General features: G+C 37.9%; 2 protein-coding genes across 12 annotated transcripts in view; one reads left to right on the top strand and one right to left on the bottom strand.

Annotated features, from left to right (window-relative positions):
• DNAI4 (dynein axonemal intermediate chain 4) overlaps positions 1-11,973 on the bottom strand; it is a 62,411-nt gene extending 50,438 nt beyond the window's left edge. Inside the window, exons 1-2 of the mRNA XM_075999182.1 lie at positions 11,691-11,973; positions 658-823 (exon numbers count right to left, since the gene is read on the bottom strand). Of these exons, the coding sequence (XP_075855297.1) occupies positions 658-823; positions 11,691-11,737 (213 nt within the window). The 5' untranslated portion in view covers positions 11,738-11,973. The remainder of the gene's footprint in view (positions 1-657; positions 824-11,690) is intronic.
• Positions 11,974-12,019: 46 nt separating this feature from the next.
• MIER1 (MIER1 transcriptional regulator) overlaps positions 12,020-23,468 on the top strand; it is a 60,678-nt gene continuing 49,229 nt past the window's right edge. For 3 of the 11 annotated variants that reach the window (XM_075999185.1, XM_075999204.1, XM_075999206.1), the window contains exons 1-3: positions 12,026-12,121; positions 13,137-13,237; positions 13,330-13,371. In XM_075999185.1, the coding sequence (XP_075855300.1) occupies positions 12,055-12,121; positions 13,137-13,237; positions 13,330-13,371 (210 nt within the window). In that variant the 5' untranslated portion in view covers positions 12,026-12,054. Of the gene's footprint in view, positions 12,122-12,299; positions 12,417-13,136; positions 13,238-13,329; positions 13,372-15,968; positions 16,046-17,301; positions 17,514-23,468 lie in introns of those variants that run through there. The other 8 variants (XM_075999197.1, XM_012767200.2, XM_075999208.1 and 5 more) reach the window with 8 other exon arrangements.

Genomic DNA, 23,468 nt, shown 5'->3' on the forward strand with positions numbered 1-23,468 from the left:
ATATTGTCTTGAGTGTTGTTTATACATTTTAGTTACAAGTACTTCAGCAGAATATGCTTTGTAAATAATTTTTCTCAGTTTGTCTCTTTTCATTCTCTTAGCAGTGTCTTTCAAAGAACAAAAGTTTTGATTCTGATGAAGTCCAATTTATCAATTTTATCTTTTATGGACTATACTTTTAACATAATATCTAAAAAAAGCCTAACACATTCAAAGTTATATATTATATGCTTTTCTGCATATATGTAATATTTTAATTAAAAGTTTAAAAGTCAGTCCTTAGTTTTAAGTTTTATAATGAGACAAATTAACTGACTTGATGACAATTTTGTGATATTTTCAAGAGCACATTGCTGAGAAGAGTGGATGACAGCTGTAGTGCATGATTAATAGCTGTAATTAATACCACAAGCAACTAGTTCTTAAAGTCATGTGTAGATTTTTCTCATTCCACTCCAATATTCTTATTATCAAAAACTAGTCATAGGTGCCAACTGCCAATATTATGTTGTAAGGAATGTTATATGGTAAAAATGCTAACAAAATCAGTATTTCAAAATTAGGAGTAATTATTAGAAAGCAGCATATTTTATTTTATTCCAATCAAAGTTTTCATAGTATCATTTCGAATAAACCCAGAATTCTAAAGAATATTACCTGCATTGTCTTTGTGCTGGGAGTATTCACTTTTTCTGTTTTTGTTTCAGGTACAACTGCCATGACTTTTGACACAGCCATTCGGCTTTGATTTGCACTAACATATCCTTTTGCTGAAGGTACTTTTGCTGGACTAATAATGCTAATAGACCTCCTTGCTTGTGTTCTGTTCCAATATAAGAAAAAGAAAGTATAATACAGAGGATTCAGGATCGAAAAGAGAAATCAACAAATGATAAAAAAGCAGAATTTCCTGCAGAAACATATGAACGATCTAAATATATAACAAGAAATAGCCACTTGAGATCTTATGTGTAAACATAATTCTAAAGAGTTTGCATACATTATGTCATTTCCCTCACAACAACTCTAAGAAGTTATTAATATTATTTTATATAAAGTCACAGAGGCTTAAGGGACAACATTACTACTACTGTTGAGATTTGAACCCACGCAGTCAGATCCAAATTCTACATTGACTCTTCTAGGTCTCAGTTTCTTTATCTGTGAAGGGGGAGGTAATAATAGTACCTAACTCAGAGATTGTTATAAAGATTAAATAATTTATGTATTGTGGTTAAGAGGTATCAGGCACATAGTAAGCACAAATGAGTGTACAGTGCAGTTACATAGGCAGATTTAAATATGATTAATAAAACCTGAATAGCTGGGAACAGGGGGTTATTATGCCTGTAATCCTAGCACTTTGGGAGGCAGCGGTGAGAGGACTGCTTGAAACCAGGAATTCAAGACCGCCTGAGCAACGCAGCGAGTACCCCATCACTACAAAAATCAATCCATCAATAAATAAATAAAACTTGAGAAAGAGTATCATGTTCCTGCTTGCACAAATTATATAATTTTTAATAAGAAGTTACGGTCATTCCACACGAGTAGAGTTTATAAAAGAAAAAAAAAAAAAAAAGAAGTTACGGTCAAAATACTTGTATCCCAGAGAAAAAATATAATTTTACTTTTGGATTTATTCTGTAACTCCTTAAGGACCTACCTTATCATTTTATTTCTTTTAGTACTCTATAATGTGGACTTCTATAAAATGAGGGTGATTTTTCCTTAGATTACAAAAAGGAAATATGGATTCAAAGAAATCATTTTTAATAATACTTTTACTTTTGAAATCATAAAAGATCAGACAAGAATAAATGTTTTTAAATGGCAATAATTAATCCAGTTTCCATATTTTATTTTTCTTCATAGCACTTACCATGACTTGACATTTTGTTTATTGTTGCCTACTCCTCTACAGAATGTGAGCATGTTTAGGCCAGGAACTTTGTCTTGTTCATTGCTGTATTACTAACACCCAACACAGTGCTTAGTATATCACAGGCACTAAATTTTTTAATAAATAAGTAAATGAATTCCACTTGTGTACTATTTAAAATTTACATTCTTTTAAAGTATCTTACCCAATCCTCCTCCCTTCCATCTCTAAAGGACTTTACTCCCACATTTCTGAAAAACAAAGTATTAATCATGTAAAACCTCCTTCAAATTGTTTTGCTACTTTCTTTAAATTCTTCTTCTACCTGCTATAAACTCATCTCAATCCATCCTTATCTCTCTTTTCCTCTCTCAGCAAAAGCGTTGCCATTCTTTTTCTCTGCACTTTGAAATCTGTCTCTTTCTGCTTTCCCAGGATCTCTTCTCCATCAGTAATTCCAGGTCTCCTTTATCATATTTCCTTCTGTCTTTTCCCTGTGGGCATATAATTATGCCCCAGTTATCTCAACTTAAAAATTCTTCCTTTAACTATCTTTTCCTCTACTTATTACTGTATCTCTCCTTCCTTTCAGTCTAACTTCTTAAAATATTAGTCAATAATGCCACCTACTTACTCTTCTTATTTCTCCAAAACTATAATCTAGCTCGCTTTCTTCCCTTCTACTGTATAGAGACTACTTTCATTGAAATCACCTAGTCCTTCAAATTGTTGAATCCAAGGGTCTCTTTTCACTACATATCTTTGTAGCATCTGACAGTTGACCATTCCCCCTTCTTAAAATTGACTTCTCCAATTGGATTCTGTAACACCACTGTCTCCTATTCTTCAAACTCCTTGAAATCTCTAATCACCTGACTCTTCCATTTTTTACCAAATAATCAGTACATTTTTTATTTCTCTTCTTTCTCTATTAAATCCTGAATCTACAACTTATCAGTTGAGTCACTGTTTTGCCATTAACTTCAACTCTCTTATTTTCTTCCTCCTTGACATATTGTCCATCCTTACCAAAATCCAATCCTCTCATTCCATTTGCCTTTGTTAGGTTCCTCTATTACAGATTACACTTAGGCTCAAACCCTAGTTATCTCATTTCTCACTATATATACAATCCCTGAGTAAATTCCACAGTTTCAATGACCATAAATATTCCACTTTCTTATGGCAGTTTACCCTCATTACCAATTCCCTTCTTTCATCCTCTAAAGAGTTTTATATCCTGAACCACTGGCTATCTCTCTAATACAATTTCTGGCATAATTCTTTTTTTTTTTTTTTTGAGACAGAGTGTTGCTTTGTTGCCCAGGCTAGAGTGAGTGCCCTGTCATCAGCCTAGCTCACAGCAACCTCAAACTCCTGGGCTCAAGCAATCCTTCTGCCTCAGCCTCCAGAGTAGCTGGGACTACAAGCATCCTCCATCTAGGAGATACAAGCCATCAGTCAATTCATTAGCATATAAAAGACACCACTTGGGAGATTCTAAGGATTTTAGGAATTGTATGGCAGGAAAATGGGTCCAAGACTAAATATTTATTTTATAGTATCACTGTAGCTGCTTAGTTTATTGAAAGAATGAATAATCCCCAAATTATTATATTCAACTCAAAGCATCACAATCTTCATATTATACTCATGCTTTGTTGTTTTGTTTTATTTTGTTTCAGAGACAGAGTTCTCACTTTGTTGCCCAGGGTGGACAGCAGTGGTATAATAATAGCTCACTGTAACCTGGAACTCTTGGCCTCAAGCAATCCTCCTGCCTCTGCCTCCCAAAGTACTGGGATTACTGGCATGAGCCACCAGGCTCGGCCATATGCATGTTTCATAGTCTACTCCTGAATGTCTAAGAGGCATCTCAAACTTAATAGATACATAATAGGCCGGGCGCAGTGGCTCACGCCTGTAATCCTAGCTCTCTGGGAGGCCGAGGCGGGCGGATTGCTCGAGGTCAGGAGTTCAAAACCAGCCTGAGCAAGAGCGAGACCCCGTCTCTACTATAAACAGAAAGAAATTAATTGGCCAACTAATATATATACAAAAAATTAGCTGGGCATGGTGGCGAATGCCTGTAGTCCCAGCTACTTGGGAGGCTGAGGCAGAAGGATTGCTTGAGCCAGGAGTTTGAGGTTGCTGTGAGCTAGGCTGACGCCATGGCACTCACTCTAGCCTGGGCAACAAAGCGAGACTCTGTCTCAAAAAAAAAAAAAAAATAGATGCATAATAAAATCAGATCAAATTAACTCACAAAGCAATTCTTCCTCTTTTATTCCTTTATAAGCACTCAAATAGAAATGAAAAAATTAGCAAAGAATGATGTTAGATTTACCAACTAGGTGGTTACTGGGATCTTATGAGAGAATATTACCACTGAACTCCCCAAAATCTTTAGACTGTAAGTTTTATGGAAAGGGGACCTATTTATTATGTTCACTATTACATCCCCAGTTCTTAGCACTGTACCTGATAAAGAGTAGAAAAGTAGAGACAGAAAGTACAGATTACTTTTTTTTTTTGAGGCAGCATCTCACTATCATCCAGGCTGGAATGCAGTGGCACAATCATAGCTCACTGCAGCCTTGAACTCCTGGACTCAAGCAATTTTCCTGTCTCAGCCTCCTGAGTAGCTGAGACTACAGGCATATGCCATCATGTCTGGCTAATTTTTAAAATTTTTTGTAGAGTTGGGGTCTCACTATGCTGCCCAGGCTGGTCTTGAACTACTGGTCTCAAGTGATCCTCGCACCTTGGCCTCCCAAAATGCTGGGATTACAAACCGGAGCCACCATCCCCAGCCCAGACTGATTTTTTAAAGAAATTCATAGAGGTCAGTTATATTAGCAATCTATGATATTAACACATATATCCTGTTAGAAAATACAGATGTTTCTATAGAGGCAAATTAGCGGGCAGTAAATAAAGTGATTTTCAAGAGGAGATAACCACTTTGAAAGTTCTGCCTGAAAAATGGAATCATGCTACAAGAAGTCATGTAGCTCTACATTTTGAGTTTCCTGAAACAGGGACCTAATCTGTTTTGTTCACTTCCATATCTTTAGTATCTAGGGCAGCAACTGGAAAATATAATGTATTCAACTGTTATCTATAGAATAAATACCTATCATGTCTATGTAAAAAAGAGGCATATCAATAGCATGTTACTCATACATAAATCTCAATATCAAGTAAATAATTCCAACAGGAAAAGCAGAATTGGCTTCAGAAAAAGTACCTGTATTAAGCCCCTTCTTAGTTTAATGGGATGAAAGTTATTCCAGTCTAAACCAAATTAATTTCATGTATTCATCCAACAGTTATTTATAAAACACTATACATGAGGCTCTGAACTAGCAAGCATACAGTATTACTATGGGTTTAATGTTTGTCCCCCCCTAAAACTCATGTTAAAACTTAATCCCCAATGTATTAAGAGGTAGGGCCTTTAAGAAGTGATTGGGTCATATGGGTTCTGCCCTCATGAATCGATTAATCCATTCATAGTTTAATGAATTAAAGGATTAGTGATTAATGGGTTATCACAAAAATTAGGTCAGTTGTCACGGGAGTGGCTCACTATGTCCCCTCCTCACCATGTGATACCATGAGCCATCTCAGGACTCTGCAGACCCTCACCAGATGTGGGCCCTTGACCTGTGGCTTCTCAGCCTCCAGAACTATAAGAAATAAATTTCTATATAAATTACCCAGTCTCAGGTATTCAGTCATAGCAACAGAAAATGGACTAACACAAATAGGATATGGACTCTAAGGAGTTTATAATCTAAGAGAAGAGCTAAATACTAGATTGTATGTGACTATAATACAAGCACAAAATTGCACTTGCCTCAAAGAGGTATATATAAGATCAAATGACAGTTGTGATAAAGTCTACTTACGGCCAGAGGTGTAAACAGAGAAATCACAAAGGTAACATCTGAGTTAGGCTTTGAATGATAAATCGACTTCAAAAGAAGTGTATGGTATGCGTGTATGTGTGTAGTAAAGGTGAGCAGGGATACAGGAGCAGGATATGAATACATCTTGAGCAAAGATCACTGTGAATCATGAAGGCAGAAAAGTATGTGATGTATACAGGTTACCTTATGTGATTCAATTAGATGCATGAAGGAAAACAAGGTTAAAGTTTGAAAAAATAAAATAACCAGGCTAAGTCTTTGAGATATATTACACAAAAAAGAGAGTGCCTTTGGTTTTTGAGTAGAAAAGTAAAGGGACCAAAAGTGTGCTTTAGAAAAATTTAATGGTATACAGAACACACTAGAAGCAAGAAGACCATTAGTTAAGATCATTTGGGAATAGTCCAGGTAAGAAGTAATCAAAGCCTAATCTGGTGTGGCAAATGCAGAAATAAAACACATGCAATATATAGCATGTATTAAGCATGTTTTTTTATGTTCTATATTTTGATGCTTTGATATCTAAGCACTTACTGACCCTGGAGTGACTGTCACCCTACCCCAGGGGTAAAAAATTCTAAGTTAATGACTAGTCTAGCCTGCAGGCACACCTTTCATATGCAAATAAACCCATTTAGAGACAACTCAGACCATCTCCTTTATCTAGCCCCCACCTAGCTCTCAGAATCTAGGCCAATATCCACCTGCCTTAATTACCCCAGGGACAGACACCACACAACTAAAGACAGCCTCTAAGACTCAGAACCCACAAAAATTATTCAAACTAGCCCATCCTAAACCTGCTTACTGCTTAGTCCATTCCTCTCCACAGAAATCACAATGAAGACTCTTGTCCAGGTTTTCCCCCTTAACTGTCTCTGCCTCCTGACTGACCTGGGTGCTTCTACATGTAGTTACCCTGTGTAGCGTGGCATAACATGACTCCTCTTTCTAGGAATCTGTAGGCATTAAGAAAAAAAAACAAACTACTTTCTTCATGTCTTCATGACAGTCATTTCCATATCTATGTGTCTTATCATATCTGATTAAAACATATTCTTAATGTCCTTAAAACATAGCAGATATAGAAATCACAGGACTTAGTAACTTTAATGACACAAAATTTAAATTCCAAAGGACTTCCACCTATGCTTTCTAATTTAACTCTTATAATAACTTGGGATATATATATATATATATATATATATATATATATATATATATAATGGCCATGTTTTACAAATGAGAAAAACTCAAAAAGGTCAATTTAAGTTAAATACCCACACTCATCCAATAACTCATAGGCTATGTGTTCTTGGGCAAGTTTCTTACCATCTACTTTCACTATTTGTAAATTGAGGTTAATTATACTACCTGCCTTATAGAGTTAGGGTAATAACTAAAATAGTTTTTATTTCTAAAACACAATAAGTTAAATTGTAGACATGTTCAATTTTAGATATCAGAGTGATATCTTGATGGAGCTGTTTGGTAGCAGCTGAAAATGCAAGAGTAAAGTGAATTTCAGGGCACAAAAGCGAGAGCTGGAGATTCGGATTTGAGAATCTTTGCATGGAGATAATCATAAATGAATTAAGTCCCAAAATAAAAGCCTGAAGAAACAAAAAGAAGATACTATGGCCAAGGAGAGAAACTGAAGGCAGAGAAGAAGAGGAACCAGAAAAGAGGCTGGTAATTAGCAAACTACTGAAGTTCAGGGTTAAAGAAATTGAGAAAAATCTGAAGGAAGGGAAAATCAATCTTGTCAAATGCTGCAGAGAGATAGGAAAGTAAGAAAGCCCATTCAATTTCATGACTTTTGAAACTTTTAGGTTATTCATTATAGACCTTTGAGTAATTTCTAAATAGCAATGGAAAAAATATTACAAAGGTAATGTTAACACAGAAATTTCTGGTTGCTGAATGAAGACTGAGTGCAGATTAGGTTGGGAAAGACAAAAACTTCAGGGGCTCTCCACACTTTAATGAGTTTTACCTCCATGAGTCCACAAGGTTCTCAGAATGAAGATCAGAGAAAAGCTTCCTCAGTGTTGCAGCAGGTGGATAGGAAGTAAGCTATCTGAAATACACCTAGAATGTTCTGTTCTCCTTAACAAAGGTCTGTCCTCACAGAAAGCTAATCTACCAGAGCCTAACCAATTTGGGTTTTACTAGAGCCTGATATGGGGAAAGGAAATACCCAACTCTGGCTCCCCTCTAGCCATCTTGTCCCACCTAAGGAGAAAAAAATAGGCTGAGAAGCATTTGAGAAAGTCACACCCAGGGACAAAGGACCACTAAAAGACTAAGACCTAATCATAGGATTGTAAAACACTTCCCCTCCCCCTACATCTTACTACCATATAAACAGGTCTCCTGTATAACAGGGGATTACAACTAAAAGAACTACAAAGCTGACTGTGTAAGAAAAAGTGACCCGGGAAACCTAAAATATAGAAGAGGCAAAAACAAGAACACTAGAGGAAAATGAAGTCTTACACATTTATAGCTAAAGCAAACAGTAAACACAGCCTAATCACTAGCCATACTAACACAAAATCTCACACTAAAGGCCCATTTAGTTCATGTTACCTGGTAACAGTATGTTCAGTTTTCAACAAAAAATTATAAGTCATATCAAAAGGCAAAAAATAGAGTGTGAAGAGATAACACAAGTATCAGAACCAGACTCAGATATGGCAGAGATTTTGGAATTTTAAGACAATGAATTTAAAATAATTATGATTAACATGCTAAGGGCTCTAATGGAAAAAGTGGATAACATGCAAGAACAAGTAGGTAATATAAGAGATAAAAACTCTAAGAAAGAATCAAAAGGAAATGTGAACATGTAGGGAATTAATAAAGGAAAAGGACAGAAAAATGGGACAAAATGGTTGAAAAAAGAGTCAGGGGTTGTTTCTGCCACAATGGGAGACTTGTCCAATATTGTTAAGTCAAAGAAAAAGATCTAATACAGGAAAAACTGCAGTGAGGAAGTAAACAACTGATAAATATTTGCTTCATGAGATCCTTTCCAAGCAGGATTAGGTCCTAAAAGGAAGAAGATGAGAAATAACATATTAGGTCAAATGAATAGGTTGTAAATTTTAGTGTCTGTGAAATTTTGTTTTAATTAGGTAACATGGCTGCCTCACAAAGTGAAGGCTATACTATTTTCTATCTCCCAGCCCATCCTCTCCTTAATAGTTACTCTACTGTGAATGTGTTAGTATTTAAGAAACTTCCAAATGAGTTTTTCTAACAGTCTCTCAGCTACTGTTAAGAGTTGTATGACTTGTATTTTTTAATTTTCACAAATCCAATTTAATTTTACACTGAGATTTCCATACCTGAAGGTAAAAACAAAAACCAGACACTATGAGCAGTAACCAATATTCCTGAAGTACATATTCATTCATTGAGTCAACAAATGTTTACTTAGCACCCTCTGTATTCTAGGTAATAGTGGATATAGCAGTGAACAACACAAAAATCTCTGCCCTTGTGGAGTACTATTCCTTAGGTGAAGAAAGATTAATATACAGGTATAAATATATTTAGGAATAAGTTTCATGCAAAAATAAAGGAAAGGTGAGGGACTGAAGTGCTGAAAGAGGACGTATTCTTTTATGTAGGGCGCCGATAGAGAGCTCTTTGATATGGCAATATCTGAAGGAAATGAATCAGAGATTACCCAGGCACAATATTCCAAAGAATATTTGGAAATGCAGCAAATGCATAGGCCCCAAAGTGGGAATATAGGATAGTTGTGTAACAATATGGAGTATAACTAGCCAAAGGGAAGAGACCAAAGTGAGATTCTGTGGGGCTGTGTAAGGATGTGAGCTTTTACTGAGTGAAACAGGGAAAACGTGAGAAGGGTTTTTAGCAGAAGCGCCACACTGATTATTATGTGGAAAGTGTTGACAAGGAGACTATTTAGGTGGCTACTGCAATGCAATGCTGTGACTTTCACTGGAGTGGTAGTCTGGGTTTATTTTGTGCAGGAAGAAATGGTAGAATTTGCTTACAGAGGGGGGTACAAGAGAAAAGTCAAGGGTAACTCCAAGGTTTCTTACCTAAGTAACTGAAAGAGTAGAATTTGCTATTTGCTAAAATCAGAAAGACTGCAGAGTTAATTAGAAAAGAAATATATTTGGTTGTGGTCATAAATTTTGAGATATCTATTAACTTTTAAATGCAGGTATTTTTTTAAGTTTGTTTTCTTGGGAGAGGTCTTGGCTAAAGATAAAAATGTGTGAATCATTGTTATAGGTGATTTTTAAAGACAATAGTGAAGGGAACAGGTTTAAGAACTGACCCAGTGACACTCCTATACATTAGTGGGCTGCATAACAATGTTTCCGCCAAGGAACCACATATATGATGATGGTCCTACAAGATTATAACGGAGCTGAAAAATTCCTATTGCCTCGTGACGAAACATTATAGCTGTCAGAAAGTTGAAGCACAAGGTATTATCTTTTCTATGTTTAGATACACAAATACTTATCATTGTGTTACAACTGCCTATGGTATTCGGTACAGTAAGATGCTGTACAGATTTGTAGCCTAGAAGCAAGAGGCTATACCATATAGCCTAGGTGTATAGCAGGCTATACCATCTAGGTTTGTGTAAGTACACTCTATCCTGCTCACACAATAACAAAATTGCCCAATTGTATTTCTCAGAAGGTATGCCTTCAGATGTATCACTGTCGTTATGGAAGAGATGAAAAAGTACCAGCAAAACAGTGAAAAAAGAGTAGCCATGAACCAAGGAGAGAACTAAGAAAGAGTGGTGTCCCAGAAACCAAATGAAGTGTTTCAAAAGTCTAGAAGTGATAAACTAGATCAAGGCTGCTGGTAGGTCAGTTAAGAATGAAACTGTGAATTGGCTATTGCAGTTGGCTGCACAGGTATTACTGAATTTAATAAAAAGCTGTTTTGATGGAGTTGTAGAATGGACAAAAGCCTGAGTACCATATTCAAGAAAGAATGCAAAGTTCTCGCCCAAGAACTTTCAACAAGTTCCACTGAAGAAAAACTGGCTAAGCTGGAGGAGACTGGAAAGAAGAGGAGAGGAGAGATGTTGGTATGAGAAGAGAGAACAAAAGTGATCTGTAAGTGTGGGAAAGCAAACGAATATAGGAATTTTAGTGGAATTTAGTGAAACTTAGTGGATAGTACTAAGGAACCATTTCAAGTTATAAGTGAGGCAAGTCCGCAGAGCTGCTTTTCTCCAGTCTTGTTCAACTGATGCCTAACAGTAGAATACTATAAGCAGAAACGAGTTTTAAGGGAGGATGGTATGAGGAGCTGGCAGAGAAAAACCTACTATGGACCACAGTAATGTTCACACTAGTGAGTCACAGAGGCTGAGGTGCCTGAGTATTTGGGCACAACATGAAGGCATCAAGCTTGAGAAACTGCAAATCGAAAAAAAAACTTTAAGTGCTAGCAAAAGGGTGGTTCTAAACAAACCACGTCTTTCCAGAGCAAAGACCTGGAACTACAGCCATAGTGGTTTTTAATAGGCTGTACTAGGCCGCCAACGAGGTGGCATGCGCCTGTCGTCCCAGATACCTGGGAAGCTTGAGGTGGAGGATTCCTTGGGCCCAAGAGTTAGGGTCCAGCCTGGACAACAGAGAGAGCTCATCTCTAAAAAAAAAACCCAAAACCAAACCAAACCAAGAAAAAAAAAAAAAACAAAACAAAACAGGGAAAAGGCTGTACTAGGCCGCAGCAGCAGCCACTGCCGCCTGGGAGCTTCGAGGGCTGCAGACTGAACCCAGATGCAATAAGGCAACCCTCTTCCAAATCTGAGAACCACGGGGATGGACTACGACAGTTTTAGCGCTGGAACTTACGACGCGTAGCTCTGTTGCTTGCGAGTGTTTGGTGGAGAGACTGGCATGGTGGCGACTGGCTGGGAAGTGGTCCACCACCCCTTTCCTCACTGCTTCTGGACTCCCTGTACCCCAACTACCGGCGTTAGCAGATCAAGCTGAGGCTCGGGAATGTTTGCCGGGCGTCATGGAGACGGTGGAGCCCGGCTCAACAAGCGGCCGCGCGGTTGGCTGGCGGCATGAGGCCGAGGAGGAGGGCGGAGGCGGAGGGGAGGGCAGAGGGTTGGTGGAGCAGGAGGAAGCTCCGGACGACGACTCGAAGAAGGAGGCGGGCGGCCCGGGCCTCAGGCCCCTCCCAGGCTCTGAGTCTCCGGGCTGCAGGCGGATGGATGGGGCTTCTTCAGGCGGCGGCGGCAGCAGGGAAGGTGGCGGCGGCAGCAGCGGCAGCGGCTGTAAGTGCAGCCTCCACAAACCATCTCTCTCCTTCTATTCCTGTTTGGGATGAGGGGCTTCTGAGACGTCCTCAATCCCCTTTCTCTTCTTCCCCTCCCCCACCTTACAGTACCGCCCGGAAGACCTTTAACTTCCGGGGAGGGGCTGCCAGAGAGAACGCGCCTGGCCCCCTCCCCGCGCTGGCGGCGCCGGCTGCCGAAGGCGCATGCGCAACTCCCCATCGCCGCCCGCCCCCTCCTAGCCCGGTCTTTTTGCCTTCGCGGTGGCGGCGGCGCGCTGGGATTCCGCTGCGGAGTGAGTTCGCCTCGCCCCGTTTGCTTCCGCCCCTCCTGTCTGCCCCTGATCTCGGTCGGGGTGGGGCTAAGATGACCACCCCCCCGTGGCTCCGCCTCTTCCCCCCTGTATTTCCCCCAGTTGTGTCCCAGTCCCGCGGATGCTCCTGCTTTCACTGTAGCCCCTGTGGTGAGCAGGGTCAACCTGCCCTTTTCGGAGTGAGGGAGGGAAGAGAGACTCGAAGAAGGCATTACTGTGAGGGAACGAGGTCCTCCCAGATGCCTTGTTCTTTCAGCTTGTAATGCATAGGTCCCTGGCCTGGAGCCCATCTCTGGTCCTCGCATGCTGTGTGACCTTGAGCGAGCCACTAGCCCTCTCTGGGCTTCAGTTTTCCTTATTTAAAGCTTCCTACAACGCTAAAACTAATTCTGCAGAAAACACGTATGCAGTTACAAGAACAGTCTGGCTATTGAGGCTGCTTAACCAAGATGACCTGCAGTTGACTGACCCTTCTTCACTCATGGGTGGAATAAGGCGACCTATTTATTGGGTCGCTCTTATTCCTTTACCATTGGTTACAAATTGCATGACTCAAGGCTCATTAATGTTTTTCTAAAATTGTCACGGGATGCTTGTCCTAATTCCTGGCCATCTTTAAAGATGTGAAACTGCGTGAATAGTGAGCTTGTGGTATCATCGTTTGTCTCCTTGCTACTGAGGCTCTCTTTCCCTTTGATCCAGATGGTGTGGTCGCTCGATTCTCCCAGTGCCTGGCTGAGTTTCGGACGTGGTTAAGAACCAACTGGTTGAGGTTCAATGCAGACAAGACGGATGTGATGCTGGTAGGCAGGGGCACATTTGGAGATTAAGGGAGGGAAAATCCAAACTCCCTCAAGTAATATAAATGTTATATTACTCTTCTTATATGTTCCAGTGTTTGAGAACTGCTGATGGGCCAATAATTTCCAGAATTTGGGTGAGATAAAAATAACATGTCAATAATGTAAGAACCATAAACATATCAGTTTGTAATATTCTGATAAAATGGTGGGGCCACTGGATAACTCTATGTAAAAAGAATGAAAAGGAAAACCAAAACTGTTCTTTGAAGAACCAAAAGGCTATATAAATATTTTAGGGTGGCGTTAATAATAAAAAACGATCTAACAAAAAGATGATGCTGATTGTTGCATAGATGTGGGGCTTCCAAATGTAATGCATTACTGCTTTCCAATCTGCATTCTGCGTACTAAAGTTAAAGGTAAACTCAATTATCTAAAATGTCATTAAAAAAATAGGTTAAGTCTTTTGGTATTTTCAACTGAATTAGTAATTATTCATAAATTTTTACCTCCACATCATGAAGATATGGTGTAGTGTGTCACTTTTATATAAAAATTTGAGAAAATAGTTTACAAAATAATCTCGAAAGTGACTCATGACCCTGAATATTGTTCGATATAGAATTTGTTTTTAGGGTTTTGATGTGTTGTATTAATCTATTTCGGTCAACCAGCCCCAGAGTCTAAATTGTTACAAATACAGTATTTTATTGGTGCATTTTCTCAGGTACCTTTTTGAGTTGCATAACAGATAAATTTATATAGTATAGATATATATTGCTTGTGTTTGAATTAGGCATTAGTATGGAATAAAAGATTATTTCTTAGGTATATGTAAATTGCCAAAGAAGTTTATTTATTGGTTAGTTTAAAGTACTGATTGAAGAAAATCGTGACCCTAAATGCTTTTATTAATGGTAAAATAACTCTGAGGGGTTCTCTGTGTGTGTGTGTGTGTGTGTGTGTGTGTGTGTGTGTGTACCTGCCTCATACCCTGTATAGACTTGTTTAATAACTTTTGAATGGAGGATTCAGTAGATTGTTTAAAAATAATTTCTCAACATAATAGCAGTTTTGAGTAGCTTAGTGTGGTAAAAATTAATGTTGGTTTGCCTGAAAATAAGGAAGGCTTTAGGTGGGGAATAGAAGCTAAAGAGGCATTAATTGATTCAAGCTTTGTATAGTGATTTTTTTGTTTTGGGACCACAGACCCTATAAATTTGGTATTAACCATACTTTTTAGTTTAACTTTAAACATTTTATTACACAATTCTAACAAAACTGATGTTTTGGATATCACATTAATGAATAACAAAGTGTAATAATTTAAACAGGTCATAGTAAATGGTGAATTTTCTCATGCCTTTAGCTCTGTCGTGTCCTATTTTCAGCTCTTCTAGTATCAGTAGATTTTAAAGATATATTTTTTTGTTAAACCAAGTATAAATATTGACTGTTTGCATTTGGATACAAAGAAGATATCTGTTGAATTAATCCAAAGTGCTGAAGAACTAAGGGTAATGGATGGAAATAACAAGGAGGTAGATACTGGCTTAATAAAGGGAAGAATGTTCCAAGCATTTGAGCATATTTTTTTTTAAAAAGCAGCCTCTTTATAAAATATTGTGAGTCATTCGAAGTGTTTAATATAGGTAGAAAAGCCTCGTAGCAGAAGCATAATGAGGGCATAATTCTTATTCTGACAGAGTAGAGAATTGACTAAAGACCTCCCATCTAACACTAATATCCTCTGACTAATGAATAGTTAATTTTTATATATTTAATACTAAAGAGGGTAAGCAAGAGTTTTGAGAAAGACTACATTCCTTAAGGTGGCTCCTCAAATTTAAAAAAACTGAAAGTATACTGAATTCGTAATAATTTGCCTATATATTACAGTATTAGAGCTGTTTCTCTTTCCCTTCAGAATATCTGAACCTAAAAACCCACGTGAACTCACATTTATAAAGAAGGAGGAAAGAAAAATGTGGAGGGAATTTGTTTTCGTTCAAAGTCATTTAAAGCTGGTAATATTGATATACAATATTAACAAACTTAAAAGTCATTTAATAGTAAGATGGATACCCATTCAAAAATGTCTCACACCTCAATTTTCCCGACAATTTCAGAATTCATTCAGTAGCTTAAGGGACCCCAATCTTCTGCCCTTTATCACAGTTGAGATTTTTGATGGTGGTTTAACTAAAGAATCAAAGATTCAGTGCACTTAAGGCAACCAGGTATTCCTGAACTTTGTATTATAAAACTTAAAATTTTCCTTTTGGTAGCCAGCTAAATTTCATAAATTAGCTTTCGTGTTTTAATGAAAAAATCCTCCTTCATCTCCATGGTATAAAGCCTGAGTTTCTACCTCTAGGCCCCTTATTTTTATCTGTACCCACCTTAGGTCCATGTACATCCATTGTTCTTTGCCTTCAGCTCTTTTCATCAGGAGTATCAAGTGAAAACTATTTGGATATGAACTGACATTTGTAGAAAATCATTATTTCAAGTCTAAAAGATTAACATAATTCAATAGGGTAACTTTTAGAAACTATATACCTATGTTAAAGTATTTATTCCCCCAAGGAATCTTGAAAAAAAACTTTTACATAAGTTTTTAAGAAAATAAAATGAAAATACTGTACAGTACAGTTAATGGTAAAAATTGTTTGTAGATTTGGGAACCTTAAAGTTTTCCTTTCTCTTCTTTCCCTTGCTTTTCTTTCAGTAGAAAATGTGCATCAGATGTTTATGTTTAATTGGTTTACAGACTGTCTGTGGACTCTTTTCCTGTCAAATTACCAGGTAATGTCCTTTCACTTAGCAGCTACTTCATATAAATGCAGTTTATTCATGCACAAATTATTATTAGACATAACAGTTCCAAGTTAGTGTTGAATCTTTGGAAATAGGAAAATGCTTAGTAGAGTCTAGAATTGTAAGGGAATACAAACAATTTAAGAAAACAGCCTCCCCTATATTGCATTATAATTTAAGTATGAACTTTAAGAAAAATTGTTTATGTATGCATTTATGCACTATATTGTAGGAATGGCTCACATTATTTGGAGGGAGTGAATAATTTTTATATTTAACTGGTTGATTTTCATAGTCACTTTTGAAACTGCACTAAAAGAGGAGGTACCCGTGAAGATTTGAAAAAAATCCCAGTCTTTTGAAGTAACTTTTTAGCTCCTGGTTTAGTAAAATGTATTAGTGTCCGTTTTAATATCACCTTTGTATTATCAGTATCTGCCTTAGTAATGGAAATGATATATGTTACTTTGAAATCATTGGCTCTGGCAATCAGAATTGGCATCAAGGCCAATCGGCAGCTCTAGGCCAATACATTAAAATAAACTTTCAAATTACAGGCATTTCAGGCATTGCAAATACGTAGGTTCTCCCTCCATGCAGTTTAGTAGGAGATTATTTATATCCATCGAAGAGCAGATTTTCAGTATTTCACATTTTTACATTTTGTCTAATTGTGCAAAATGCAAACCGTTGCACAACAGTGCTGCTAATGGCATCACAGAAAATGTATGAGAAAAAGCAAATGACATATGAGGATGGCAGACTAGCTATTATAATCCCTTTCATTAATCTTTGCACTGTCCTCTTTAAAGATTTGGGGATATAAGATTTTATATTTCCTGTAGGGAATCCACCCAGAGAGAAATATTTGTCAGAGTGATAACCGCTTTCAAAGCGCAGTTCTTGCCGCTGTTGCATCAAAGCAACATCCGTTTTCCAGCAAATGCACTTAAAAAAACGACAGACATGTAAGATATTACGTATTTTTCCGCTGCTATGTAAGTGCTGGGCATGGCCCCTTTGGTACCGTTCCTTGACCTCTCTGCTCCCTAGGCCCCTCTCCCCCGGGGGCTCGCGTCGCGGATTAGCTGGGGCGCGACAGCCGCCCCTCGCGGGGATGCCCACCTCCCCCCACACCCACCTTGACTCCGCCCCCTCCGCGCTCTTGCCGGGGAGGGCCGGCTGCGGGGCCGCGCGCGCGCCCTTGCTCCCGCGCGTGCTCGCTGGCCTTTTCCCTCCAGTCCAGCCCAGCCGGGGCGCCGCGAGGGGGCGGAGTGGGGTGTGGTGGGCGCGCTCGGGCGGCTCCTGCGCGTTCCCGCCGAGGCAGCGGCGGCGGGAGCGGCAGAGACGGCGGCGGCTGGAGTCCCGTTGCCGAGTCTCACATCCGGGTTCTGGCCGTGACCCAGCCGCGGCCGCCGCGGAGATGTGACCCGGCAGTACAGCGAACATGGCGGAGGTAAGGGAGCGAGCTCCCCCTCCCTGTCCCGGAGCCGGGCGCCCCCGGCCCCCGGCCGGGGAGGAGTGGAGTGGGCCTGGCCAGGAGAGGCCCAGCCCTGCTGGCGCCACTGCCCACCTGTTGTCCGGAACAGGCCGTGCTCTGGGCGGGAGCTTCTCCTGGAACTTAGTTGGGATGGGTCCGGGGAATAGGAGGAAGCGGAGCCGTACTTGGACTTCGGGGGCAGTTTGAAGGGTAGTACTGCGTAGTAGTGCGGGGCGAGGGGGTGGGGGCTCCCGCTGGGGAAGGGGTGCCCGTGGCGCAACTTCGCCGGCCGGTGCTCGGGGCCAGGAGGGGAGCCGCTGCTTCCTCTTGCGAAGTTTCTTCCTTTGCTAACCGAGATGCTGTTGCGCCCTTCCGCGTTACCCCCTTCCGTTTGCTACTGACATCCAGACCGTGTTGGTGGGGAAAACGTGAGGCAGACGGCCTTTGATTAACTCTGTAATTTTCCCGAGGCTGGTATGAGCGTGGAGAGATTAACCTGGCCAGTCGCAATCCAGCCCTCCAGGTGAAGGGAGTCTCCCCTTTTTTTCAAACAGTTCGTTCTCCCCCCAAGGTAGAACCTCTGAGGTGCTTTTCCACCGCCTTTCACTTTCCAGACATTTTTCCCACCTTCCAAGTCAAGGCTACCTATTCTTGTCTTCTTTCTCTTCTCTAATTTTTCTTTCCTTGGAGATTTTTCTTGTTTCTTTTTGCTCGTTTTCTAGTAAACAAGTTCCCAAAGCCCCTTTCTTTGATAGTAGATTGTTTTACATATTTGGTCCTCAAATAGGCGGGCAAACAACCGCTGTGGATTTATCATTAATTGGAACTTAGTATATGCTACTGGAAATTAAAATTTTTGCTTCTAGTTTAAACCTTTAAACATCGAAAGTTTTATGGGGATATTTTTGGTTTTGTTTTGTTTACTTTTTTTTCTTACCCGTGGAAGAATTTCAGTATTCTTTATCCCCTAGAGTTTGAGGTAATATATTTGGTGTAGTTATGTCTCCGTTGAGATATGCCATTCTAAATTTTGGACCGATAACGCATTTCTCTTGTATGAGTTGTCATTTTCATGGTTTTGCAGGCACCCAAAAACATTCAGGAAAGTAGTGAGAGATTTTACTGTAGGAGGACTGTTTGCTGCCAATACTCTTTTGAAAACATTACATATTTCTGATTTACAGCTAAATTTAGATCTTATGTTTATTTTCATTTCTTTTGCTCATCGTAAAGAATTGTATTTCAAGGTACATGAATTGGAGAACATAGTACTTTCTATTTCACTTAAACGTGACGGGGTTTGTTCCAGTGGACTGGTAGTACCTGTATTTTAATCCTGGTGAGGCCCTGAAGTGTTTCGTTCCTTCATATTTAAGGGGGAAAAGAAGTTATATGTATCTGAATTTACATACATTTTGTCAATTAGTCTTCAGTGAACCCCGTTTTCAGTGACTATCCATTAAATAACCAGTAATATGCTATGTAGGTAATGTGATTTTCTTCCCTTGTGATGCTGCTCACAGAGGTTTGAGCTTTAAGTTGTGTAGTCATATTCTAAAGCAAGATATTATTGAAAGAAAACAGCTCAGTTTATTTTAAGCTTTAAAAACCTCACCCAGACATTTTACTGCCCGATGTACTAAAAACAATATGTAAATGAAACTATGTTAGCATTTTTTATTTTTCTAGAAATTATAGTTACACTAGTGTAAGGTAAAGGGAAAACAGTATTTTGAGTCACTAGTCATTTCCAAATTTTTTCTAGTGTATGTTTTAGTTTCTTAAGTATTTTGTTACTTGGAGAATGGAATGCTCATATTTTGTATAGGAACACATGGATAGTTCAATTTCAAGAAGAAAAAAACCTGACTTTTGTTTTCAGTGCATTTATTTAATGACCTGGTATCTTCGAATAATTTATATTCTTCAGTTACTTTTAGATGGTTTTATTTATAATGAATTTAGGGAAGAGTAGAAGAACCTTCTTGATCTGTGTCCTACAAAAAAATGTAAGACAGATGAAGAGGTGAAAAAGTAATTTATAATATTCCTAGTCTGAATGCTTTAGTAATTAGGATAATTTTTGAGACCAGTAGTTTAAAAATCAGATGAAGGAGAAATGCTTGGTTTACAGAGTGCTTTTACTTGGCCTTTGTTTGAGCTCTCAGTAGGTTCATTTTTTATGATGCCAATATAAAACGTATGTTAAAATAATTCAGATGTTCAGCTATTTTGCTTTTGATCAAATAGACCTGAGGATTGAAGGATATCTTGTGAAATAACAGGAAGTGCAAAGCAACACTATGTATGTATTTGATAAATCTGAGGGGAAAAACAGGTTATTGAAGAAGCATGTCTCCAGAGAAAAATGTAGGTATTATGCTTCTCGGTTTTTTTGTTGTTGCTTTCTATGTAAGAGCATCATCCTGACCTTGTTTTCCAAAAAAAATATTTAATTCTTAAATACAGATTGCTTTAGATGTGAATAGAATATACTAATTTTTCACACTTGATCTGATTATCTTAGTCAATCCATGGTAGGATGTATACATTTATTTAATGGTTGTTCAGTTGCGGTAACATTAAAAACATATTTTAATATACTTACAAGAAACGACATATGCTCCTTTCTTAATACTTTTTGGCAATATTTCTCATAGCTTGTTATCCTTTAAAATTATTTACTGACCTCCTAAAAGGAGGCTCTCCTAGCCACTTAAATGCAGGGAATTACAGGGTAGTTGCAGTTTTATAAAGGCAATGAGAAAGAAAAAATAAGAAATAGTTCATCCTTTGGGTTTTATAAGGAATGTGGTGTAGGGACCTTTGGGAAGTAACAATTTGTCTTTTATTTCAGAGTTTGTAAACACATAAGGGACATTCTTCTCAAGGAAAAAAACCACGGCACAGGACAAGATCTGTCTTTTTACCTAGGCTACATTTCTCTGATATAAAGAGAAAAAATTCATGGATTTGCTTTTCTGTATTGGTTTTAAGTATTTTAATACTTCCAAAAATGATATATAATCTTTTTATTTCCTATCACATCTATTTATTTCTTTTAAAAACAGACTCCTTGCTTAGCATTTTTTGAGTGTGTTTGGATTTTGTTTAAGGAAGTAGGATTGTGTTGAATGTTACTCTTCAAAATGTTAATTTCTTCTCTAAGCAAAACTTGTTTCACTGCAATGAATTTAAGCTTTAAATAATTCTCTACACTGGAACTGAATTTTTTTTTAGAATTTATACTTCAGAGCTATTATGGTTTTTATCCAAAGTAGTCACGAACACCAATGCATAAGAGTCCTATGAAGCTTAATTCTGTGGAAGAATTGAGGTACATGATAGGGTGAGAAAGGTTTGGTGGGAAAAATGAAGAAGTGTATTATTTTAAGATAATTCTGGTAAGTAAGATTAATTAGTTTTCCAGATGATTCAGAAATAAACACTGCCATTGAAGCTTAAGCATGTCTTTATGAAAAGTAATCAGCTATATAGAAATTTCTTACTTGATTTTCAGATTGAGTGTTTACATATTTTAAAATATTTGCAGATAGTTTCAAAATTCATTGAATGATTAAAGTGTTAAGTATCAAGTCATTGCTTGGGGCCCATTCTGTTTGAGTTATTCTGTAAGTTAAAAGAATAACTTATCTGTATGTAGGTATGAAATTAATAAAGTAGCACCGCCAAAAATTTTTTTGCTAATTGAGGTTATTTTTTCCTACAGTCCCTAGATTTTAAAGAGATAAATTCAGAAGAAACAAACATATCCTTTTAGCTAAGCACTCTTTAGTAGTATGTTTTTTTAAACAACTTTTATAATTTATAATAAAAGTAAAGAAGTTAGATCTTGAAGGAAATTGAACTAAACTTTGAAGAAATCTAAATCTTTTCATAAAGAAAATGAAACTGAGCAGAGAGGTTATGCAATTTGTCCTAGGTCATGGCACAATTAACACTGGGACCCAGACTTCTAAATTTCCTAGTGCTTATTTTCCATAATACCATTCTATCCTCCAAATTATTACTCCTGTAGTAATTGGAATTAAAATTAAATTAAGTGACTTAATTTTGTATGGGGGGAAGAGGGATGGCTAGCCCTTGGCATAGTACCCCCCTCTACCTTTCACCCTGCAGTAGGACCCCTAACTCTTTCCTGGCTTCTATCCCCATCTCCATTGCTGTGAGAATCTCTGAATTAGAGTCTGCATAACTTAAGTAATGGCAACACTTTAAAAAATGGTATTGGAATTGATTTGAAGGGAAATATTCAGAGAGTTGTACTCATTGAAAATAAGCTTTTGATTTCTTAGAATAAAAAGGTCTAATGATTACTTTTGTGTTTTTACTTTTTTTTTTTTTTTTGGGTAAAAATAATGGTAACTTGTAGTTAATCTTTTACTCTCCCAAATTATAGTTTTCTGTTGTATGGAACATTTTCCACTATGTTCTAGAAAAATATAAAAGAGAATATTCAAATCTGAGGCATTCAGTATTTATTAGAACTGTTAGCAGTTTTATCAACTAAATCATGTAAATATATGGGTGAGGGAGCTTACTGTAAAAGTTACTGGATTTTTTTTTAATTTGACTCATATTCTGTGTGTATCTTTTTTGTCCCTACTGTGTTGTTTTCCATCTCAGATAAAATAAATATATACCCCCAAACCCCTAATTTTTCAAAATTACAGATTTTAAAAAGATGGTAGGAAGTACTAGGTTTTCCTCAGAATCGAAAAGTAGAAGAAAATGGAAATGGCTCATATAATTCCACAAGATAATCCTCACTGATTTTGTATTTAATAAGAATGAGTAGTGCATGAAAATGGTTAGAAAATCCCAACAGCATAGAAAAGTGGCTTTCTCTTCAAAAATACAGAAGAACGAACACAGGGGAAGGCAGCTGTCTGCAAGCCTTACCAGAAACTGAATGTGCTAGCACCTTGATCTGGGACTTGTAACTTTTAGAACTGTGAGAAAATAAATTTCTGTTGTTAAAGCCTAAAAAAAGAAAGGTCAGGCATGGTGGCTCATGTCTGTAATCCCATCATTTTGGGAGGCCGAGGCAAGAGGATTGCTTGAGGCCAGGGTTTCAAGACCAGTTTGGGCAACACTGCAAGAGTGGAGGGGGTGGAAATATCGCTTGAGCCTAGGAATTCCAGGTTACAGTGGGCTGTTACCAGGCCACACTGCACTCCAGTCTGGGTGACAGAGAAGACTCTGTCTCTTAAAAAAAAGAAGTATAATGTGCAAAAAGCTGTCCTCCCTGACCCAGACATAACTAGTGTTAACAGATTCTTATGAATTCTTATGAATTCTTTTATACATATTCCAGCGCAATTTATCCCTTTCTACACTTTCTTAAACTATATATAGATGTATATGTTTTTAGCATTTTTTCCCTGTATCAGTAGACACAGACCTTTCATTCTTTTTAATGTATTCATAGTTTTCTATTGTTTAGGAAAACTATGTATCATTTTTAACTAGTTAAATGGTAGACTTTCAGTTTTTTTCCAACTTTGCTAAGAACAACATTATAGTACAGAATGTTAAACGTGTATCTTGGAGTACTTTAAGTGTGTTAGTGGGGTAAGTTCATGTTGGCAAAATGATCTCCAGAGTGGTTGAAACAATTCATATTCCTACCAATAATGTATGAGTGCATTTTAAATACAATTTAATCCCCAATTTTAAATCATCTTTCCTGCATACATTCTATAGTTTGAGCTTTTTCTAAAAATAAGTATTGTTACAAATAAGTACTTGTTTAGCTTTAGTTTTTTTGTCTCTCCTTCTCCCTTTATAATTTACTGTAGTAATTAATGGTAGATGTTGCAAGTTTTCCTGGAGGGTATTAGAGATAACAGTTTCTAAATTGACAGATAACAGTCTGGCATGACAAATGAGTACTAGCAGTACTCAAAG

The sequence above is a fragment of the Microcebus murinus genome, chromosome 2 (genome assembly GCF_040939455.1).
Source record: "Microcebus murinus isolate Inina chromosome 2, M.murinus_Inina_mat1.0, whole genome shotgun sequence".
NCBI classification, from domain to species: domain Eukaryota; kingdom Metazoa; phylum Chordata; class Mammalia; order Primates; family Cheirogaleidae; genus Microcebus; species Microcebus murinus.